The sequence below is a fragment of the Amblyomma mixtum genome, chromosome 6 (genome assembly GCF_055824585.1).
Source record: "Amblyomma mixtum isolate Tamu chromosome 6, ASM5582458v1, whole genome shotgun sequence".
Classification (NCBI taxonomy): domain Eukaryota; kingdom Metazoa; phylum Arthropoda; class Arachnida; order Ixodida; family Ixodidae; genus Amblyomma; species Amblyomma mixtum.
This window is the reverse complement of record NC_143017.1, coordinates 135,332,733-135,351,228: the sequence shown is the minus strand read 5'-3', so window position 1 is coordinate 135,351,228 and position 18,496 is coordinate 135,332,733. Positions and strand designations below refer to the sequence as shown.

Below are 18,496 nucleotides of genomic sequence, written 5' to 3'. Positions count from 1 at the left end.
GATGCGCTTATGTAGTGTTATGGCCGACAGCATGGTTTCTTGTAGCGGTTGGTAGGTTAGCGTACGGGTCATTAACGGTTTGGAATAAACTTTTTTTTGCCTGACAGCTATTTCTAGTGTGTGTTTTCTGATTAAGACCGCCTGTCGTCCCAAGAAATCATGTCTGCAATCCAGAACACTCTACTAAGGATGCGAAATATAGCTTGGCTTCAAGCGGTGAGCTGCATGGTCTGCATGGTCGTGTGTTTTTTAAAGATTGCAAGCCCCATTCCAGTGTCCTGGCGCCCTTCACGTGAGCACATGGTTACAGAATGCAGTGCCGATGCACCAGAAGTGCAGACTTGGTGACAGTTCCTGTCGCCCTTTGCTTTCTTTGTAGGGTGCGTGATGGGATCCGAAGTGTTGATTTGCCTTGTTGATGTGATAGGTTTGCCTTAATCCTTTCTTGCTCATAGCTGGCAATCGCAGCATGTGTGAGGAGCATGCAACACTTATTTTGACGTTCTCCCCTGCTTTATAGGCCAAATGTAGCACAACAGCAGCCCCAAAGGAGCCTGTCAAGAAGGGGCAGATTGCTAAAAGGTATCCAACATTTGTGAAGCTTGAAGCCGATAAAACATATTCATGGTGCGCTTGTGGTCTGAGCAAGAAGCAGGTAAGACGTGCCTTGCTGAAATCATATTTGCACAACAGGAAACAATTGTTTTGTTGTTAGCCTTTGAAAAGATGGTAACAATGCCACTTTTATAATATATTCAGATGATAGCACTGTCCTTCTCTTGGGTTTGGAAGCTGACAACCTAATCTCAAAATGCAATAATTTACTAGATAAACTGCATAGTTGGTCCATCAAAAAATTGCTGAAGGTTAAACCAACAAAAACAAAAGCAATACTTTTTAGAGCCAAGAATAAAACCGTCACCTTAACACAGCCGTGTAGTTACTTATCAGGATATCCACTTCGTAAAACAGCCCAAAGTTCTTTGTGCCATATTTTCTGAGCAACTTAGTTGGGATGAGCATGTCACCATTATTTGCATCAAATTATCAGCTGCAACAGGGACTGTGACTCGATGTTGCTACTTAGTACCTACAAAAGTTAAATTGCAAATATATGCGCTCTTTCTGTCCCACATAAACTACTGCTGCTTAGTATGGGTAACTACGGTGCAAGCAAACATCGCCAAACTACAGCCGTCGCGGTGGCTCAGTGGTTATGGTGCTCAGCTGCTGACCCGAAAGACACGGATTCGACCCCAGCCGTGGCGGGCAAATTTCGATGGAGGTGATATACTAGAGGCCCGTGTACTGTGCGTTGTCAGTGCACATTAAAGAACCCCAGGTGGTCGAAGTTTCCAGAGCCTGAGTCGCTTTTGGACATTAAACCCCCATAAACTCCTAAACTCGCCATACTGCAGTGCCTGCTGAAAAGAATTATCAGATGGGTGGCAAACATAATTATTTCTCTTCAACGCAAACTGCATTCAGAAAATACAACATTATTAAACTTCAACACTGGCGTCATTTTCGAATCCTATGATCATTTTATTTTTCCTCTGACGACTTCAAAAAAATTTTAAGAGAAACTGCATGTTTTTTATCAAATCAGGTCCGTGCACATACTCGGAAGTACCGAAGCTTGGTTCATTCGAAGCTTCCGCAATAGCTATAAATTTAAGTCACTGCTGTATAATTTGCCATATATCTTAAATAAATACCAAATGACACAAAAGCCAACACTGAATGACGTTCGATCACTTTTCCTAAATATTGAATAGGCTTAAAATATCTTTATAGAGTTGTATCTTGTTTCCGTGAGTACTTTTCGTTTATTTCAAGTTAATTGTGTCCTAGATAGTCTACCCCATTTTATTCTTACCTGTTAAGTTGTACATTTTAGGCACATTTTGCCAATACACTTTTGATTGTCAACTGTACATTTTCGGTATTTTTGCACATGCACTGTTATGTCATTCTGTTTCTGTTCAATTGTTTGTATTCTGTAGCTTGACCTTTGCTGTTCACTGCCGCATTCTTGTTTCTGCTTTGCTGTTGTACCTACAGTGAGTTGTATCGCCATCTGCCAAGTAATAGGGTTCCTCGGCCTCATCAAGCTGTTCCAACAGCTTTTAGCCATGGAACCTTTCGAGGATGTTTTCAGGGCAAATAATGGAATGTTATGAAATACTTATGCTTTATGTACTTACTACTGTGATCTGAAAGTAAACAGCGTGGCACAGAGGGCGAGACAGGAGATGACACTTGTGCCGTCTCGTTTTGTTTCACTGTTGATTTTACATGGATAGACAACCAGCACAACTGAACACCTGTCGCGCCGCTGTGGTGGCTCAGTGGTTATGGTGCTTGGCTGCTGACCCGAAAGACGCGGGTTTGACCCTGGCCGCGGTGGTCGCATTTCGACGGAGAAGTGCTAGAGGCCCGTGTACTGTGAAATCTTGGTGCATGTTAAATGACTCCCAGGTAGTCGAAATCTCCTGAGCCCTTCACTACGGTGTCTTTCCTAGCCTGAGTCACTTTGGCATGTTAAACCCACATTAACCATAAATACCTGTTGCAGTCATCTCGCTTGTGCCAATTAAAACCTCTGCTCACACAAACGCCTCAAGATACATTGATGAAGCTACTGTAAACATTATCGAGGTGCCTCTTGAAAGTTTTCACACATTGAATATATGCCTTGTCGCATATTGAATCCCTGCATGTAGTTTCCAGTGTTCAGACATCAAAATTAGTTTGGTTTGGTTTATTGAGGTTTAACGTCCCAAAGTGACTCAGGCTATGAGGTACGCCGTAGTGAAGGGCTCCGAAAATTTTGACCACGTGGAGTTCTTTAATGTGCACTGACATCGCACAGTACATGGGCCTTTAGAATTTCGCCTTCATCGAAATTCAGCCGCCGCGGCCGGGATCGAACCCGCATTTTTCGGGTCAGCAGCCGAGCGCCGTAACCACTGAGTCACCGCGGCGGGGCATACATCAAAATTCTGCAAGCGTAGTAATGAAAATTTTTCTAAAGCCTTGGCACATACAATATGATGGCACTCTTTCACATTATACGTACATCCGGACAGATGACTACATGCTTTCAGGGAAAATAAATTTTTGCACTTCTTATTATGCCTGTGTGCTGCCATTCATCTTGCACATTAGTTTTCAAGGATGTTTTAGCTTTTGGCGTGAGTGAGCATATCAGATCAAAAAGGTTTGTATTAAATGTCTTGTCTTTGTAGCCATTCTGTGACGGCAGCCACAAGGGCAAAGAGCCTCTGATCGGGCCAGTGAAGTTCACTGTTAATGAAACCAAGAAATACCTGATCTGCAGATGCAAGCAAACCAACAACAGGCCTTTTTGTGACCTGACGCATGTGAAAACTTGTGAGTCGTGTTCCTTTTTGTCACCAAATGTCATTTTTGTTCTGGAAAGGCCAGAAAATTGCGAATTTCGAACTGTCCGAAGGAGATGCAGACGAAGAAGAAAACACACCGCATGGACAGGCATAGACTTCTAGCTTTATTTTGGGAAAGGAGAGAAAGTTGGACTTGCAAGTAATTGTCTCATAAATAGGCATGATTAATGGAGCATTCAAATGCACCTCTGCCTCCATGAAAATTATAGTGATGATTTTTAACAAATATCAAGAATGATAAAAGCATTTTTGAGAGAAGAAGAAAGCCTATCAGGCTGGTCCAAGGGGAAATTAAGTAAGAGCATTATTTCAACTTTACCGTCATGTGGCAACTCGCAGGGAACGCAAAAACCCGTTGCTGCATAGATTAGTTTCATGGGACAAGCACACGTAAAAGCAAACCAGTCATGTTCAAATGGAGGTTTTCTACGTGCTCAAGAAAGCAAATAAAGCCCAAAAAGTGTAAAGGCATACATACGTCTGCCAGATCAGTGCCTCCTCTGTTTCGGTGCCAGTCTCGCCACTCGCTTTGATAATATACCTTGCTTCGATGGGGGTGCCTTTGGGCGTCACTGTTCAGTTATTTGCTGTGATGTGGCGCTGTTCAAAGGGAATGGCTTCTTATATCATAGTACGTTCCTTGCTTTGCTGGCGAATGCCAGTGCTTCTTTGCTGTGGAGATTATTTGCCCTCAAGATTTGGTGGCTGACAGGAGGTGGCAGCGTGAGGGCACACCAGCCTAGTACGTGCCCCGCAGTTTGAGAGGTCAGAGCTAAAAGCAGCTAAGGGTTGCAGCTGTACTGCAGTCACTGCGCAAGTCGGCTGAGCAGCAAGCAAACGCCTGGTTCTGTGGTGCACCACTTTCACCCCGCTATGCTGCCATGAGATGTTCAGTGCCTACAGGGCGTGGATCAGGGGGTGGTTCAAAGGTATGCTGGGGCACTCCTGTGACTCCCAAGGAGAAGCTGGGTTATGGCAGCAATTGTGATGAGGTGACTGCCTGTGTGTTTGATGAGACAAAAGGTTTGGTTTTGGTTTTGTGGGGTTTAACGTCCCAAAGCGACTAAGGCTATGAGGGACGCCGTAGTGGAGGGCTCCGGAAATTTAGACCACCTGGGGTTCTTTAACGTGCACTGACATCGCACAGCACACGGGCCTCTAGCATTTCTCCTCCAAAGAAATTCTAGCCGCCGCGGCCGGGATCGAACCCGCGTCTTTTGGGTCAGCAGCCGAGCACCATAGCCACTGAGCCACCGCGGCGGCTATTGATGAGACAAAAGGAGGGAACTGAGGGGCTCGTTGTGACGTGACAACATGACTGTCATTTTGTTGTGCAGGCACGGCTGTTGTGGCTGTTGTGAGGTTCTCTAACTGTACAGCTCACCTTGGAGATGCAGTGTAATACTCGCTGCTAAAATCCCTCAATATTTGCTCACTGAAGTATTACTAGCTGCTCATTGTGGCATTTCTTTTTGTCCTTCACTTTTTCTCGCCACAGGCAGACAGTTTGCATTTTTGTGTTGTCAAATTTATTGATTTTGCATCATCATGAGTGTGTCACCTGCTGTCTCTGCTGTTTAACTGAAGAACCTATTTTTAGATACTAGCAGTTTTCGGTGAAGCACCCTGTGTACTTGGAAAGAATATACCCATTAGCCAAGCTTAGACGTATATGAGTATGTGTCTGCTATTGCAGACATGAATCTGTGATAAGAAAATGAGTGATTGACGGCAGGTTGGCCATGTGCGATTACACCTAAGCCACCTCCCCTTCCCCTCCCATTTCTCCATAGCTGTTTTTACGATATTTCTGCTTTGCACTTTATTTTGCATGCAACACTTCATAAAATATGTCTTGTTGTCATGCTTTGGGTGTTGTTTCTCAGAAGCCAATGAACTTGGTTGATTTGCGTGAAGTAAGTTGCCATGAGTCTCTTTTTTGGAGAAACATTTATATTTTGCCTTCTTAAAAGGGAATTTATTGATTTAGATGAGCTCCTTGTTGGGGTTTTCAGTCCCGTTAATGAAAGCACTACTAAGGTTTGCTCATTGTTTACTCAACCACCAGCCCTACCGAAGAGGCTCAGTGATTATAATGCTCGGCTGCTGACCCAAAGGACGTGGGCTCGATCCCAGCCGTGGCAGTTGCATTTCGATGTAGGCAGATCGCTGGACGCCCATGTACTGCGTGATGTCAGTGCACATTAAAGAACCTCAGGTGGTCGAAATTATCCAGAGCCCTCCACTATGGCATCCCTCATAGCCTGAGTCACTTTGGGACGTTAAACCACATAAACCATGGACTATCAACCACTGGCCTCCTGTAGAACATGTTCAGTGACACATTTTACTTTACAAGAAGTTCACGCAGCCATTGACTGGTCTTCAATGACAATAATAATACTGCAAACCATCTGCGACCTATGGCACAATATTAACAGTGCCAGATGCATACAAACTTTTCGTTATATTTATTTTCATGTGCATCAACAGTGTTTGAAATAAGTTGACGGTTGGGGCATTACTGAGGTCATTTCATTCAAACAGAATGAAATTTGAGCAGTTTGCTTCCTTGCTGTATGAATAAAAGGTACTAGTACAAAAGTAAGTTATCCAAGGGCTCTTGGTAACGCTGTTAGTATCATGGTGATTGTGCTGCTCCAGGAGAGGTATGTGCAATGCAAAATGGTTGAAAAGTGTAACATTTATGCACGTGCACAATAGCATGTTGCAGAGTCTTAGACCTTCACACAGCGTCTTGTGGAAAGTGGTGTTAAACGTGGTTTCAGTCAACATAGACATGCGGATCTGAGGTCTCAGAGCTGCACTTATTGTCTTGTACTCCCATTTATAGCGAGCATGCACTGCAGTGAATTTTTGTCAAGTCCTAAAACCATACCTTTAATGTCAACATGAAAACATTTTTTTTGTGTGTGTTCAACGATATTTTTAGCATGATTTCAAAAGTATTTGTGTGCATCAGTGCTGTACAGTCTCTAACGGGGCACACATCACAGTCTGCAGAGGCCAGTTTTATATTTGCTGTTCAGTGCATTCACCAATGTACATACATATTGGCTGCTGGTTTATAGGCATTTATTTCATCACAATATGCACACTCTTTTAATTACCATGATTGACCTTTTCTTTTTGTGCTACCATACCATTCTTTAATGCTTAAGTGCATCTATCATCAAACCTGTGTAGAGCGCTCGTGATGTGAACAGCAATAGTTAGGTTAGGTAGCAGCTGACAGATTTCAGGCAGTGTGGAGGCTTCACTTGCTGAGGCTTCACATGTGGCTTTTTTGGGGGAGTGTCGCTGCTACTGCTAACACACTTAAACTGCTTACAGATTCTCTTGACACGAAACTCCTTTCATAACTTTGTGTCCCACTAGTTGCAAGGTGTGTTAACGTGATGGTGTGATGAGTATACATGTGGCACTGCCTGCCATTTCCAGCCACTAACCATAAATTAAAGCATATTCTTGAGCCCAGTTCATCAGCAGTTCTGTTCAAGATGTGTTCTTAATACAACCTGTGGTGAGCTCTGCTGCTTTGCTACAATTCATGATGTAGTAAAGAAACACTGAATCCAAAAATAGGGGTTAGTGAGAAAAAAAATAAAATGGCTCAGGCTTTACTTGGTTAACCCTGGTCAGATGCGAAGCATATTGATGGCTAGGCTTGTTAATACATGGCTTTCCTTGGTTGAATACTTGATCATTTTAATACAACCACTAGAAGCCTTCGTCGTGGGGGAAGACAACGGCATGGCTACAGCGGAACGCCGACTAACCCCGAGACGCGCGTTGGGTGGGCGCCTGGATTGCCACAGAAGCTGCGTCCGCCTGCCCGGTGGAGCGAGCGTTTCACCTACACCGAGTGTGAACGCGCGTTCGAAATGCGCGGGAATGCCGCTCGAGGACATTCCGGTGTCTGGGCGATGGCATCGTTCTCCCTCTCCCAGCGCGTGACGGCGATCTGTCGTGACGTCATGTGTCACGTGGTATGTCACGTGGTGTGTCGTCACTGTACCACGTGGTCTGCACGGCGTGCAACCACAGCGATGGCGCGAGGTGGGCCCTCATCTTCCTCTGCCGTGACGTCATGTGTCACGTGGTGTGCACGGCACGTAACCACGGCGAAGGGCTGTAGTGTACCTCTAGTAATATGCTTCGCATAAAAAATAGATGAATCGGGCTATGTGGCATTGCCTGTTGGTATGTAATCAGGTATCCCTAAGCATACAAGTTGGGCTACACAATAGTGTGTCCACCATCGCAGCGGCTCAGTTATTATGGTGCTCGGCTGCTGACCCGAAAGATGCGGGTTCAACCTCGGCCGCAGCAGTCGTATTTCGATGGAGCCGAAACGCTAGAGACCAGTGTAGTCTGTGATGTCAGTGTGCTTTAAAGAACCCCAGGTGGTCAAAATTACCCGTAGCCTTCCACTACGGTGTCCCTCATAGCATGAGTTACCTTGGGACATTAAACCTCATAAACCAAACCACAGCGTTAGTGTGTTCATTGTATTACACAATGTGCACCGCAACTCTCTTGCTTATGAGGGTCACTTGGATTTTTCTTTCCTAACTGGTATATCCACTACTGTATAAGTGCTTTATGGGACGGCATATGCCACACTGTTCAGCAGCTGCTCAGAATGTAGACTTTTGACATTAAATTGTCCCTCCTTCAGGAAAGTGGAAAACACAGAATGTTGCTTGCGGCGGTTAGTTGCTGATGTGCAAGGGAAGCTCCACTTGTAGCATGTGACCCTAACAAGGGTCAGCAATCTATACTAAATAAATAAATAGATAGATAAAATTGTGACGCAGTTGAGTGGGACAATTGCAGCTCCACTAGGCCGCTGCGGTGGCTCAATCGTTATGGTACTCGGCTGCTGACCCGAAAGACGTGGGTTTGATCCCGGCCGCGGTGGTCGAATTTTGATGGAGGCGAAATTCTAGAGGCCCGTGTACTGTGCGATGTCAGTGCACGTTAAAGAACCCCAGGTGGTCCAAATTTCCGGAGCCCTTCACTACGGCATCCCTCATAGCCTGAGTCGCTTTGGGACATTAAACCCCTATAAACCAACCAACCAGCAGCTCCACTACATTATTGAGCTTTTTTCCTTGGGGAAGCACTGTCACAAAGCCTCTTGACCAGATGAAGTCCAGGGTCTTTCTTTTAAAGTCCCCTGGATTTCAGAGTGCTTTATGCGTATGTAGTGGAGAGCTCTAGATTAATTTAAGACGACCTGGGGTTTAACGTGCACTAACATCGCACAGCATGCGGACACCTTTTTGCGTTTCGCCTCCGTTGAAACGGGGCTGCAAGAGTCTGTGGCCTCTGGAAATATGACTACCGTATTAATTATATAGGAGGTATTCAGTCTGAGCTCTTCTTGAATCTCCCGGGTTAAGTTAAAGCAGTGTTGTTGGCAGCTGGTGCCTTTTCTTTCATTGCTGTGTACTTGGGTGTGAAGGGTAGTACTACTGCATACTTTATCTGTTATACAGTGTAACCTACTTTCTGCTACACATTTAGGGCTGGCCATATGCTGTTTGTGGTTACTTTATAGAAGCTGCTGCTCACCATATTACTGATGTACCATGGCAGTTTCTCATTCCCTGCCGCAGCAGTCATACTGGGCATGATGCTATTTTAACCCTTCTGGGCAAACTTGCAGCTTCTTGCGGGAGTGATTTTATTTCATAGGAATTCAGCGTTACTGTTCATAGTGAAACAGGGGTGCTCTTCATATTGGCTAGCAAAAGCTGTAAATAATACTTCTCTTAACACCAAGTTTGGCAGCACATGCTTCAACATATATAGACCGGTTTTACCATGTAATTTTATTTGAGGTTTCTCGCAGTGCCTTCCGGTAGAAAAAGGAGTGATTGCATATGGCCCCCAGCAGCCCAATTTGTGCACTCCTCAGATGCATGTTACAATTTTGCAACCAATGTTACCTGTAGAAAATTACAGTGGGTATTTCGTGTTTTAAAGCATACCAATTGGCTTTCTTAAGGCCTGCATTGAGTGCTCAGGCAGAAAATTTTTCTTTAACACCAGTGGCGAGCAGCATCTGAAATAGTGAATTAATCCAACTGCCTTTCCTTGCATTCCAGTTATTCCAGAGTCCATGCGTACAGCTCTGAAGATCAAATTGTAGCCGCTGAAGCTGACCACATTGTCTTTGGGAAGAAAAAGGTAGAGCCATGAGTGACTTGTAGCTTTTTTAGAGAGCCTCAATAAAATTGCTCATATTACTCTTTGGCATTCATATTGCCATGCTTTAGAGTGGTACTTCTTGCTAAATCATGACAAGAGAGGTCTGATGAGCTGCTTTTTGTACTGCATGTCTAACGCAGACTATGTCCTGATCAATGATCACCTCTATATACACAGTGTGGGTCTTTAAAGGGTAACTCTGGAGGATTTTTGGGTGTTTTTGATGATTGCATTATATATTCTCAGACCTCTCTTAGTTGCACAGCCGCCACGGTGGTGCAGTGGTTATGTTGCTCGGCTGCTGGCCCGAAAGACGTGGGTTCGATCCTGGCCATGGCGGTCAAATTTCAACGGAGGTGAAATGCTAGAGGCCTCTGTACTGTGCCATGTTAGTGCACATTAAAAGAACCCCACCATTGTTTTAAAAGGGCAAGAGAATTGTAAAGGAGCAAATAAGCACTACGAAACTGGAACTTGGTTTTGAACACATGGCTTCACAAATGACCAACAACTGGCATCGGTGATGATATTGGCAAAACTCTTGTGCGTGCATTGAATGGCTATGCTGGTGACTGTGTACGACAGCCCCATTCATGAAATGTGTGACCAAAAAAAAGCTTTAATTGAATACCTGACTCTGTTTTCTATGATTTGCCATGCCAAGCCATTTTATACCGCTCCATATTTTCGTTGAAGCCCTCACCGAGGCTTCGAGAAGTATTGAGTGATATGCGGCGGACTAATATGTTTCTGTGGGCGCACTGCTTGCATAGCCTGCACAGCATTAACCCTTTGAAGGTTTTTGCCGTATATGTACGGCGGCGGTTTTCTGTCCCGCAAGGTCTTTGCCGTACGGGTACGGTTTCGATCTTCCGTTTGAAATTTTACGCCAAAAGAACAATGTGTGCTCACTGGGGGGTGCTGCCAGCTCTTAGGACTTACAAGAAGTGTTTGAATTTTGTGCTGCCTTCTTACGGAGATAAGCAGAACTTATGTCTAGCTTTAGTGCGGCGCCACAGACTGCGGCAACACCCCTTTTGTAGTTTTGGTTTCGCCGCGTGATCGCAACGGAGTCGCGCGAAATTTGAGTTTTCTTTTTGTCAGCACTATCTTGCAGGGGCTGCCGAAGTTGATTTCTATCTTTATTGGCGCTGCTCTTAGCTTGCTTATCACCGTTGCTCGCGAGGTATTCTCGCCCTCTGTGGCAACGCGCCTACGCGGTTTCGATTCCGCCGCGGGATCGCAACGGAGTCGCGCGAAACGTGTTTTCTCTTTGTGGGCACTGTTTTGCAGAGGCGGCGAAAGTTGATTTCTATCTTTATTGGTGCTGCTCTTAGCTTGCTTATCACCGTTCCTATTCTATTCTATTGAACATTTTCCAGTTGTGAGTGATGCTGTCACCAAAGTACTGTTCCTAATTTTTTTTTTACTATTTATTCTCGATTTATACATTTTGTAGGTTTAAGATCCGCAATAAAGTAATTTGACCACCTGGGAAAGTTTTCTTCAAAATAATTCGACCCTCAAAAGGTTAAAGGGTTAGAGACACAAATTTTTTAAGTGTCTCTTGTTTTGCCTTCAAAGAGGCCTGTGGTGCAAGTAATCATGAAAGTGAGCTCGAAACACCAGTGTACAGTGTGAATAATTAATCAGAAACAATTTTGTACTGACAGTTTCGGAATCTTATCGGCACCAGCGCTGAAGTGCACCTAAACGTCTCGGTCGACTTGCCCACCTGGACTACCTACCACATTCCTGATGAGGTCGTCATTGTTGGCAAGCATTCGTTCCTGTGAACAACCACTGGGTTCACCGATGTCAGAATAATTGGGGCAAATGCACCTTGAAGTCACTCGATGCGAGTGTATATGCCGAATGGGTCCTCGGACTACATTCATAATATTAAATTATGTTCCACTCGAAGCCTGTGACTGAAACTTGCTAGCATCTCCTTAAGCACCTGAAAGAAATCGTATCGTTTGTTTGCGTTAATGTATCTGTACCCCTTTAACAGTGTTGCTTGCTGAGTGTGAAACTGAGCATAGAGGTAAAAGAAGAAAAGGAAATCAAACTTCTTTTTTGAAAAGAAATGCAATATGGCTGCATAATTTGGCCTGAACAGTCAGCAGACTGAGGAGGACTGACGGTAAATGTTTAAGTAAAATGAGCAGACCTTGAAAAACCTGCAGTTGCACTTAAAGCAACACTGAGGATGAATTCAGGTTGGCCTATGTTGATTTATTACCATATTCTAAAGGCAAAAAAATATACTTTCATTGAAAACAAAGCTATTAGAAGCTCTCTCTCTCTCTATATATATATATATATATATATATATATATATATGACAGAAACCAAGGGGCACAGGGGATTTTTTTAAATTTATTTATTTTGTGGGGCTGATCAATTTAGAATATTACTGAATATTTTATCGCTTAAAGCTAATTGATAGAAAAGCAGAAGAAAAAACAACCACATGCCGCCGGTGGGATATATATATATATATATATATATATAGGAACATCGCTTCATATCGAAACATTTATTAGGTCGACGTTTCAGCCAGAAGCTGGCCTTTATCAGCAGTCCTGATGAAGGCCAGCTTCTGGCCGAAACTTCGACCTAATGCTTCGATATGAAGCAATGTTCCTCCTTTTATATAACTTATAAACAGCAGTCGAGAAAGTTTTTCTTCGCTATATATATTTATATATGTTTTGTGGCTAGGCTGCACCACAAAACAGTGACTACAGAGTACTTTGCCAGTCTTGGCATTAAATGTTTGATCAAGTAGTGGAAAAAATTTTGAAATTTTTATTCTAAATGCTATTTCCTCAGAAATAAATAAATGTGCCTTATGCTTCCAAACAGACATCAACATAGAAAGAAATATGCAATTGAGTTTTACAAAGAATAAAAATTTGATGAAGTTGTCCTACGCGTTTAAGAAGGGGGACAGGGTTAACTGGAGAGATATTGAGGCGGCCTTGTCCTGCATTGGGCGTAGTCATGCTGACAATGATGACGATGAAGCAGTGCAACGAATAAGGACGACAGCCAGTGCATGTGTTGTCTTTCTCTCCATCGTCCCTTGTTCGTTGCGCTGCTCTGCCTCTTATCAGTGAGGACAACTAGCACAAACTGCCACTCAGGTGAAATTCTAAGCTACTACTAATTTGGAGCTCTGGAAGTTTTTGGCAAACACAAAATGTGAAATAAATGTGATGCTATCTTGTGGGATACAAGTGTCATGCATGGTGTTCAGTGTCTGCGAATAACAAGCGAAGAAAAATGATCAGGCATTTTTTTTTTTGTTCCAATGTCTTTAGTGGGACATATGAAAAAAAAAGAATGGTAAGAAAGCATCTTTATGAGAGTAAGGTTGACAGTATGAGACAGCACTTTCCTGGTTACAGACAATGCCAAGACAAATGCATGCAATGAAATATTTTTTGGCTCCTTCGCATTGTCCAAAATGTTTCTTTCAGACAAGTGATTGCCAGCAATACGGCATTACAAGGTGCGCAGTTATATGCTGCTGTTAACACATGTGGTTCAACAAATGAGGTTTTCATTTAGTGCAGGCTTAATGTGAAAAATGGTCACATTTTAGCTTTCCTTCTACCTTAAATAGCTTACCAACATGCACCCTGCTCTTGCTTGATGTCTTTGACAAATTCAGAACACCGACAGTAGAAGTGATAGGAGATGATTTGGCACATATGTCAGAGGCAATGAGCCTTATAATCTGTCTACAGTATACTATGACCTTTCGCTTGCACCATAAAAGTGACTATCTGTACAGACACAACTAAAGCATATCTACAGGCGCACACATTATGTACAAGCGCAAATGCAGTCTTGGTCCCTTCTGAAATCAGAGTGCATTATTAGAACCGTGCAGGATGTCACTAACTGACTGGCATACATTATTAGGCAATCACCTTGCCTGGTCAGTATTTAAAACCTAAATTGGCTTTCACATGGCTTGCAGAGGTGTGAAATGTTACACAGTGCGGGCAGTTATTATACGATTGCAACTGTTGCTTGAATCGCTAGAGCTTGGTTGTTTGCATTTAAACTGAACCTTCAGAGTGAGCACAGCTCCCAAAGGAAGAGTGGAACTAGGGAGGGTACTGCAAAATATAAGCATGTATCATTGCTGTAGCATGTTAATATTGAACACTTCGGCACATGGACACTGTTGTCACTGTAATTGCAAAAGGCTTTGAATCGACCGACTGACTTAGTGTGGATTATTGTCCTCTGTTTTGCACATGCTTCCCTATCCTACAGGCACAATCAAGTCTTTTGATGGCGAGATGCAATATGTTGTGAAGTTGTCCTTTGCACTTGAAGTTTGGGAACATGAAGAGGCAGGCAGTTTGTTGTTTACTGCTTCCTCTAGTGTCAACGCACAGGTTCTTGTGAACACAAACAAAAATGCACATATGACCTTGTAGCCTTGCTGTCAAGTCAAGGATCTGTTCTTGGGCACCTGCTAAAACGCATCGCTGCTGCAAGTTTCGCACAGTAACGTCACTGTTGTGGCACGCCTTTGGGACACAGTTTCTCAGTTCGGGCAGTGTTAACACAACGAGTGTACATGTTGATTGCGGGCTTGGTGTAGTTATAGACACTGTCACACGGCGCTGCATGTTCATTGTTTTTAAGGCACAGTCGTTTCCTGCTACAGTGAGCATTTTCCAGTAGTTTCAGCCCTTTGCTGTGTCCACGTGATTTGGATGAAATGGTGTTTTAAGGCACCATACTTGATGAATAGTTGCTACATTGATGTCAGAGGGCGATTTCTTGCTCTCCTGGACCTGGGTGTCATTTTCTCCATGAACACCGATGGTGGCAGAACTCCATACATGGTGGAATGCTTTGAGCTGAAAGTGCCATGCAAGCTACGGTCTTTACAAAATAAAAGTAGCCAGACGTGTAGTGGCATGTAAAATTTGATATGAAGGCACTTCTGCATGTAGCCAGATAATTGAGCTCAACTGTCTTGCTTTACGAGAGCTTGGATGTTGGCATCCATGTCCACTCTCATGAAGGTGCCTTAAGCAGAATTTGTCAAAGGAATCATTCCACTTTAAGGCTGAGCATGGATTGAACCACTTCTAAATGGTGTGTGCCTTGCACTGCACCAAGTGTGAACTGCATGAGCCAGCTTACAATGCCAGTGTGTGTTTGCACTTTCCATCCTGTCGCTCTTAAGCAGTATGACGTGGCACCTTTTTTCCTTGATAGGTCTGTGGATCGAGCAGGCGCACTGCTGGAAAATCTTTTGTGCAGCCTATCTATGTGCTGGGCCTTGGATCTGCCCAGCTGCATCCAGTCGGTACTCGCAGACTATGCACACAAGGCACAAACTGTGATCTTGTGAGATCTTTTCACACTGCAGTACTTTCAACGTTGAAGGAGATGTTCTTCAGCGACTTGTGCCTGGTCGGTCCTCCTTGGGACTTCAGAAGTTGTGGTCTGAGTGTATCTGCGCCCGGAAGCCATTGCGCTTGATGGTGGCTTCCTTTGGGAACTTTCCAGGTGACGTTGTCAGTGTGGAGAAGTTGTTCTTGTACTGTGAGTGCGGCACATAGGTGTTGCCCTCGGCCTGCACCAGGGGTGTGCCCAGGTGCTTGGGTGCCAGTGGGTCGCGGCTCTGGTGGTGCTTCATGTAGCGGTGCATGGCCAGGGCACCGACCAGTGCACCCAGGACCAGGCACGTGATGCAAGCGCCTACAAGGTGCTCGGTTCGAATGCCACTGCAGCCACTGTCCCGCTGCTCCTCCAGACTGGGTGGGGCTGCAACTGCAACACAAGACCATTTTAAGTCTTATGAAAAGTAGAAGAAAGCATCTAAAGCCCTGGGCAGCTATGTAATATTGAGAGACATTCGCAATATCACACTGTGGACAAAGTCCCTTCAGGCACATCAAAGACAGTGAACATGTGGAAAGTCTGAGACAGGGTTGCCTCAAGGTCCTTTAGCAAAGAAAAAAAAAAAGAAACAGTGACCAAATTATACCCTTGTGTATGTTGTGTTTACTCACAATCGTTCACATCCATAAGTAGTGTTTTCAAATCAGCAAGTGTACTGCCTTGTTTCCTTTTATTTAATTTTTGCACATTTTTTTGTCTGCAGTATTCCCAGTGGTCATCTTGAATTCGAACTTTCTCAGTAATTTCAAAGCTTAGTGGGAGAAACTGCGCTGTGAGAAGCGAAGAAACACAAGACATGATACTCTCACTCCTCACCTCAGGGTCAATAAATGGTGTATATTGTAAAAACATGCTGAACTTGATTTTATATGCTTTTTTTTTAAATACAAAAATGCACAGCTGCATTTACTGTGTTGTGCGTGCGCATGAAAGAGTGCCTCCGCCCTGAAGTATATGGTTTTCTCTTAAAATATTTGCATTCTCTGAACTAAGGCTTACTTTTGTAGTACACCACACAGACTAAATTAAACAAAAAAGCCAAGTATTAAACCTGTTTTGATGTCCAGTGGAATTAACCACACAGGATGAAAAATGTGGCAGTCAGGTTGTGACTGCTAGCACCGGACTATGCAACTGCCAACGGCTTACACTTCTCATTAGTTCCACACATGCACCAAGGGGATTTTGAGATGGTACAGTCGTGCTCCGCTAATACAACACCCTGTTAATATGGACGACTCTAATTATGGACAATATTTTTGGAGACTAAACTTTTTCAATGTATTTACACCTCAGTAATATGGAAACTCATGGTCGAGACTATTGACGGTGAACATGCACGAAGCCCATTGCGACTCGTGTATTTTCGTCCCTTTAAGGTGCACTGAAGAGGAATCTGAACTCGTATTTTTACCGCTGCAACTTGATCTACAAGTTCTGAGCGTTCTCGGAAACTTTGAATTATTGCCCTGTGCGGCTGATTTCCATAATTTAAATCAAATTAACGTTGGGCTCTTGCCTTTTTTTTTTTAATTCCCCACAAACGGTGGGAGGAGTCAACCAACCTTTCGCCCAGTCCCGTGGTGGCTTGCCGCTCTGCCATCGGCGGAGTGATACGTAGTGATCGGGGAAAGCAAAGAGTCCACGCGGATTTTTACTTCCGTGGGCCTAATTTGCAGCTATGTAGTCTCTGACTAGACCTGTTTACTCATGGAAACCTAAAAGAAAAACTATAAAAGCAAAAGCAAAGTCTCCACGCGACTGCCTGAGAGGCACTCCATGCATTGGTCGACTCCTCCCACCGTATGCGGGGAATAATAAAAAAAAAAGACGGGAGCCGGATGCTAATCCAATTTAATTAGGGAAATATGCTGCACAGGGCAATAAATCAAAGTTTCTAAGAATGCTGGGAACATATAGATCGAGTTCCCGCGGCAAAAAGACGAGTTCAGATTCCTCTTCAGTGCATTTAATATGAATAGAAGTGAGAACAAAATCCCGAATGCCTCTGCTAGATGTTCCGTTCCTTGAATTTAGAGCGCAGAACACGAGCGAAAGGCAGCGCGGAAGTGCAAATGCCGTAGTAATGGCCTTTTTTTGTTGTGTAGTTTCATGCTTTACACTGGCAAGGTGCATAGTCGACACACCTTATCGTTTGCCCCATTCCATGAATGACTGCGAAAAAATTCTTTCTGTGCACTGCATTGAAAACCACATTCAGCAGCTGTCAGCCGAGTGTGTACAGAGTTCTTGGGATGTGAAGAGTCAAAGTAGGAGGTACTTGATCAGATCAAGAGGCGCTATCACATGTCTCATGGACTACTGGGCACTCCACACATGCACCGCAGGATTTTAAATACAATGGCGACCAGAAGAATCACCTGGAGCTTCCAAAAATGCACGATTTCCATTTCCCTGCCTGCCACAACATAAAGAAGCAGTCTGTAATGATATCTTTTTTTTTTTCATAATATTTTTTGTTGTTCTTCATGATTTGTTATTACGTACTACTATGGACACTGCTCCGGTACCAAAGGCACAATTGTATACAAAATGGCAAATGCTTCCAAACTGCTGCTTTTTTTCCAAGCTGATTTAAGACAGCCGCAGAGTACTGACCTCCCCAGGATGGGCTGACTCACCTGTCTCCTGACCGGCGATGCACATGCGGCTCTCGCGGGTCGATCCCCGGCACTGAATTGGGCTGGGGTCAAGAATCATGCACGTTCGGCGGCGATGCTGCTCATTGTTATGGTCACACAGGGACCATACAGACCACTCCGTCCACTCTTCTTCCTCGGGTTCTGCAGTAAAGAGGAAGTGAGGCCTTGGTTACAGTCGCTGTTGAATCTCTTTGAAGTGCTTCATTCACAGACTAACAAAAAAAAAAAATGATGCACCATACTGTCTGCTGCACTAGATGAAATCTGCAGCAGGTACTATGTGTTTATCAGCATAATGTGTGCTGCTGGTTTAAAGTACCCCACCCTCCTAACTACCAAACCACAAAGTGTGCTGATTGACTCCTAGGCCAAACCGGACCACATGAACACAGGTGGCACAATCAGCAGAGAAGCCTGCATGCAATCTTAAACCCACACTAAGGGACAGCCCTCTGTGGCTCTGCAGTAGAGGTAAAAAGAGTTTGATGTGACAGCTCTCAATATCTGCTTTTCTCACACACTCATGAGCAAATCACAGAGGTCTGGAAACTGGGGTATCATGCTCTACAGAACCATGGAAAGCTGTGCTGGGTATAACTGACACAACAGACGCGTTTTCACTTGTGTAGTTAAGAGGAGTTGCTATAAATCAACTGACGGGATTACCATGTTAAAACTGTAAAGCTGTGTTGCAGTGAACTGATGACGTCTTTGCATAAT

At 44.1% G+C, this 18,496-nt stretch overlaps 2 protein-coding genes across 6 annotated transcripts in view; one reads left to right on the top strand and one right to left on the bottom strand.

Moving 5' to 3' along the window:
• On the top strand, positions 1 to 11,591 carry LOC149340475 (uncharacterized). The gene is made up of 5 exons (XM_089549254.1): positions 1 to 216; positions 521 to 655; positions 3,252 to 3,396; positions 9,566 to 9,647; positions 11,342 to 11,591. The coding sequence occupies exons 1-4, from the start codon at positions 160 to 162 to the stop codon at positions 9,607 to 9,609; spliced, it is 381 nt and encodes a 126-aa protein (XP_089405380.1). The 5' UTR covers positions 1 to 159; the 3' UTR covers positions 9,610 to 9,647; positions 11,342 to 11,591.
• A 2,233-nt stretch (positions 11,592 to 13,824) lies between these two features.
• Positions 13,825 to 18,496, bottom strand: part of LOC149340473 (semaphorin-5A-like) — a 150,742-nt gene continuing 146,070 nt past the window's right edge. For all 5 annotated transcript variants that reach the window (XM_089549251.1, XM_089549247.1, XM_089549248.1 and 2 more), the window contains 2 exons: positions 17,756 to 17,917; positions 13,825 to 15,482 (listed from right to left, as the gene is read on the bottom strand). In XM_089549251.1, coding sequence (XP_089405377.1) covers positions 15,142 to 15,482; positions 17,756 to 17,917 — 503 coding nt within the window. In that variant the 3' untranslated portion in view covers positions 13,825 to 15,141. The remainder of the gene's footprint in view (positions 15,483 to 17,755; positions 17,918 to 18,496) is intronic.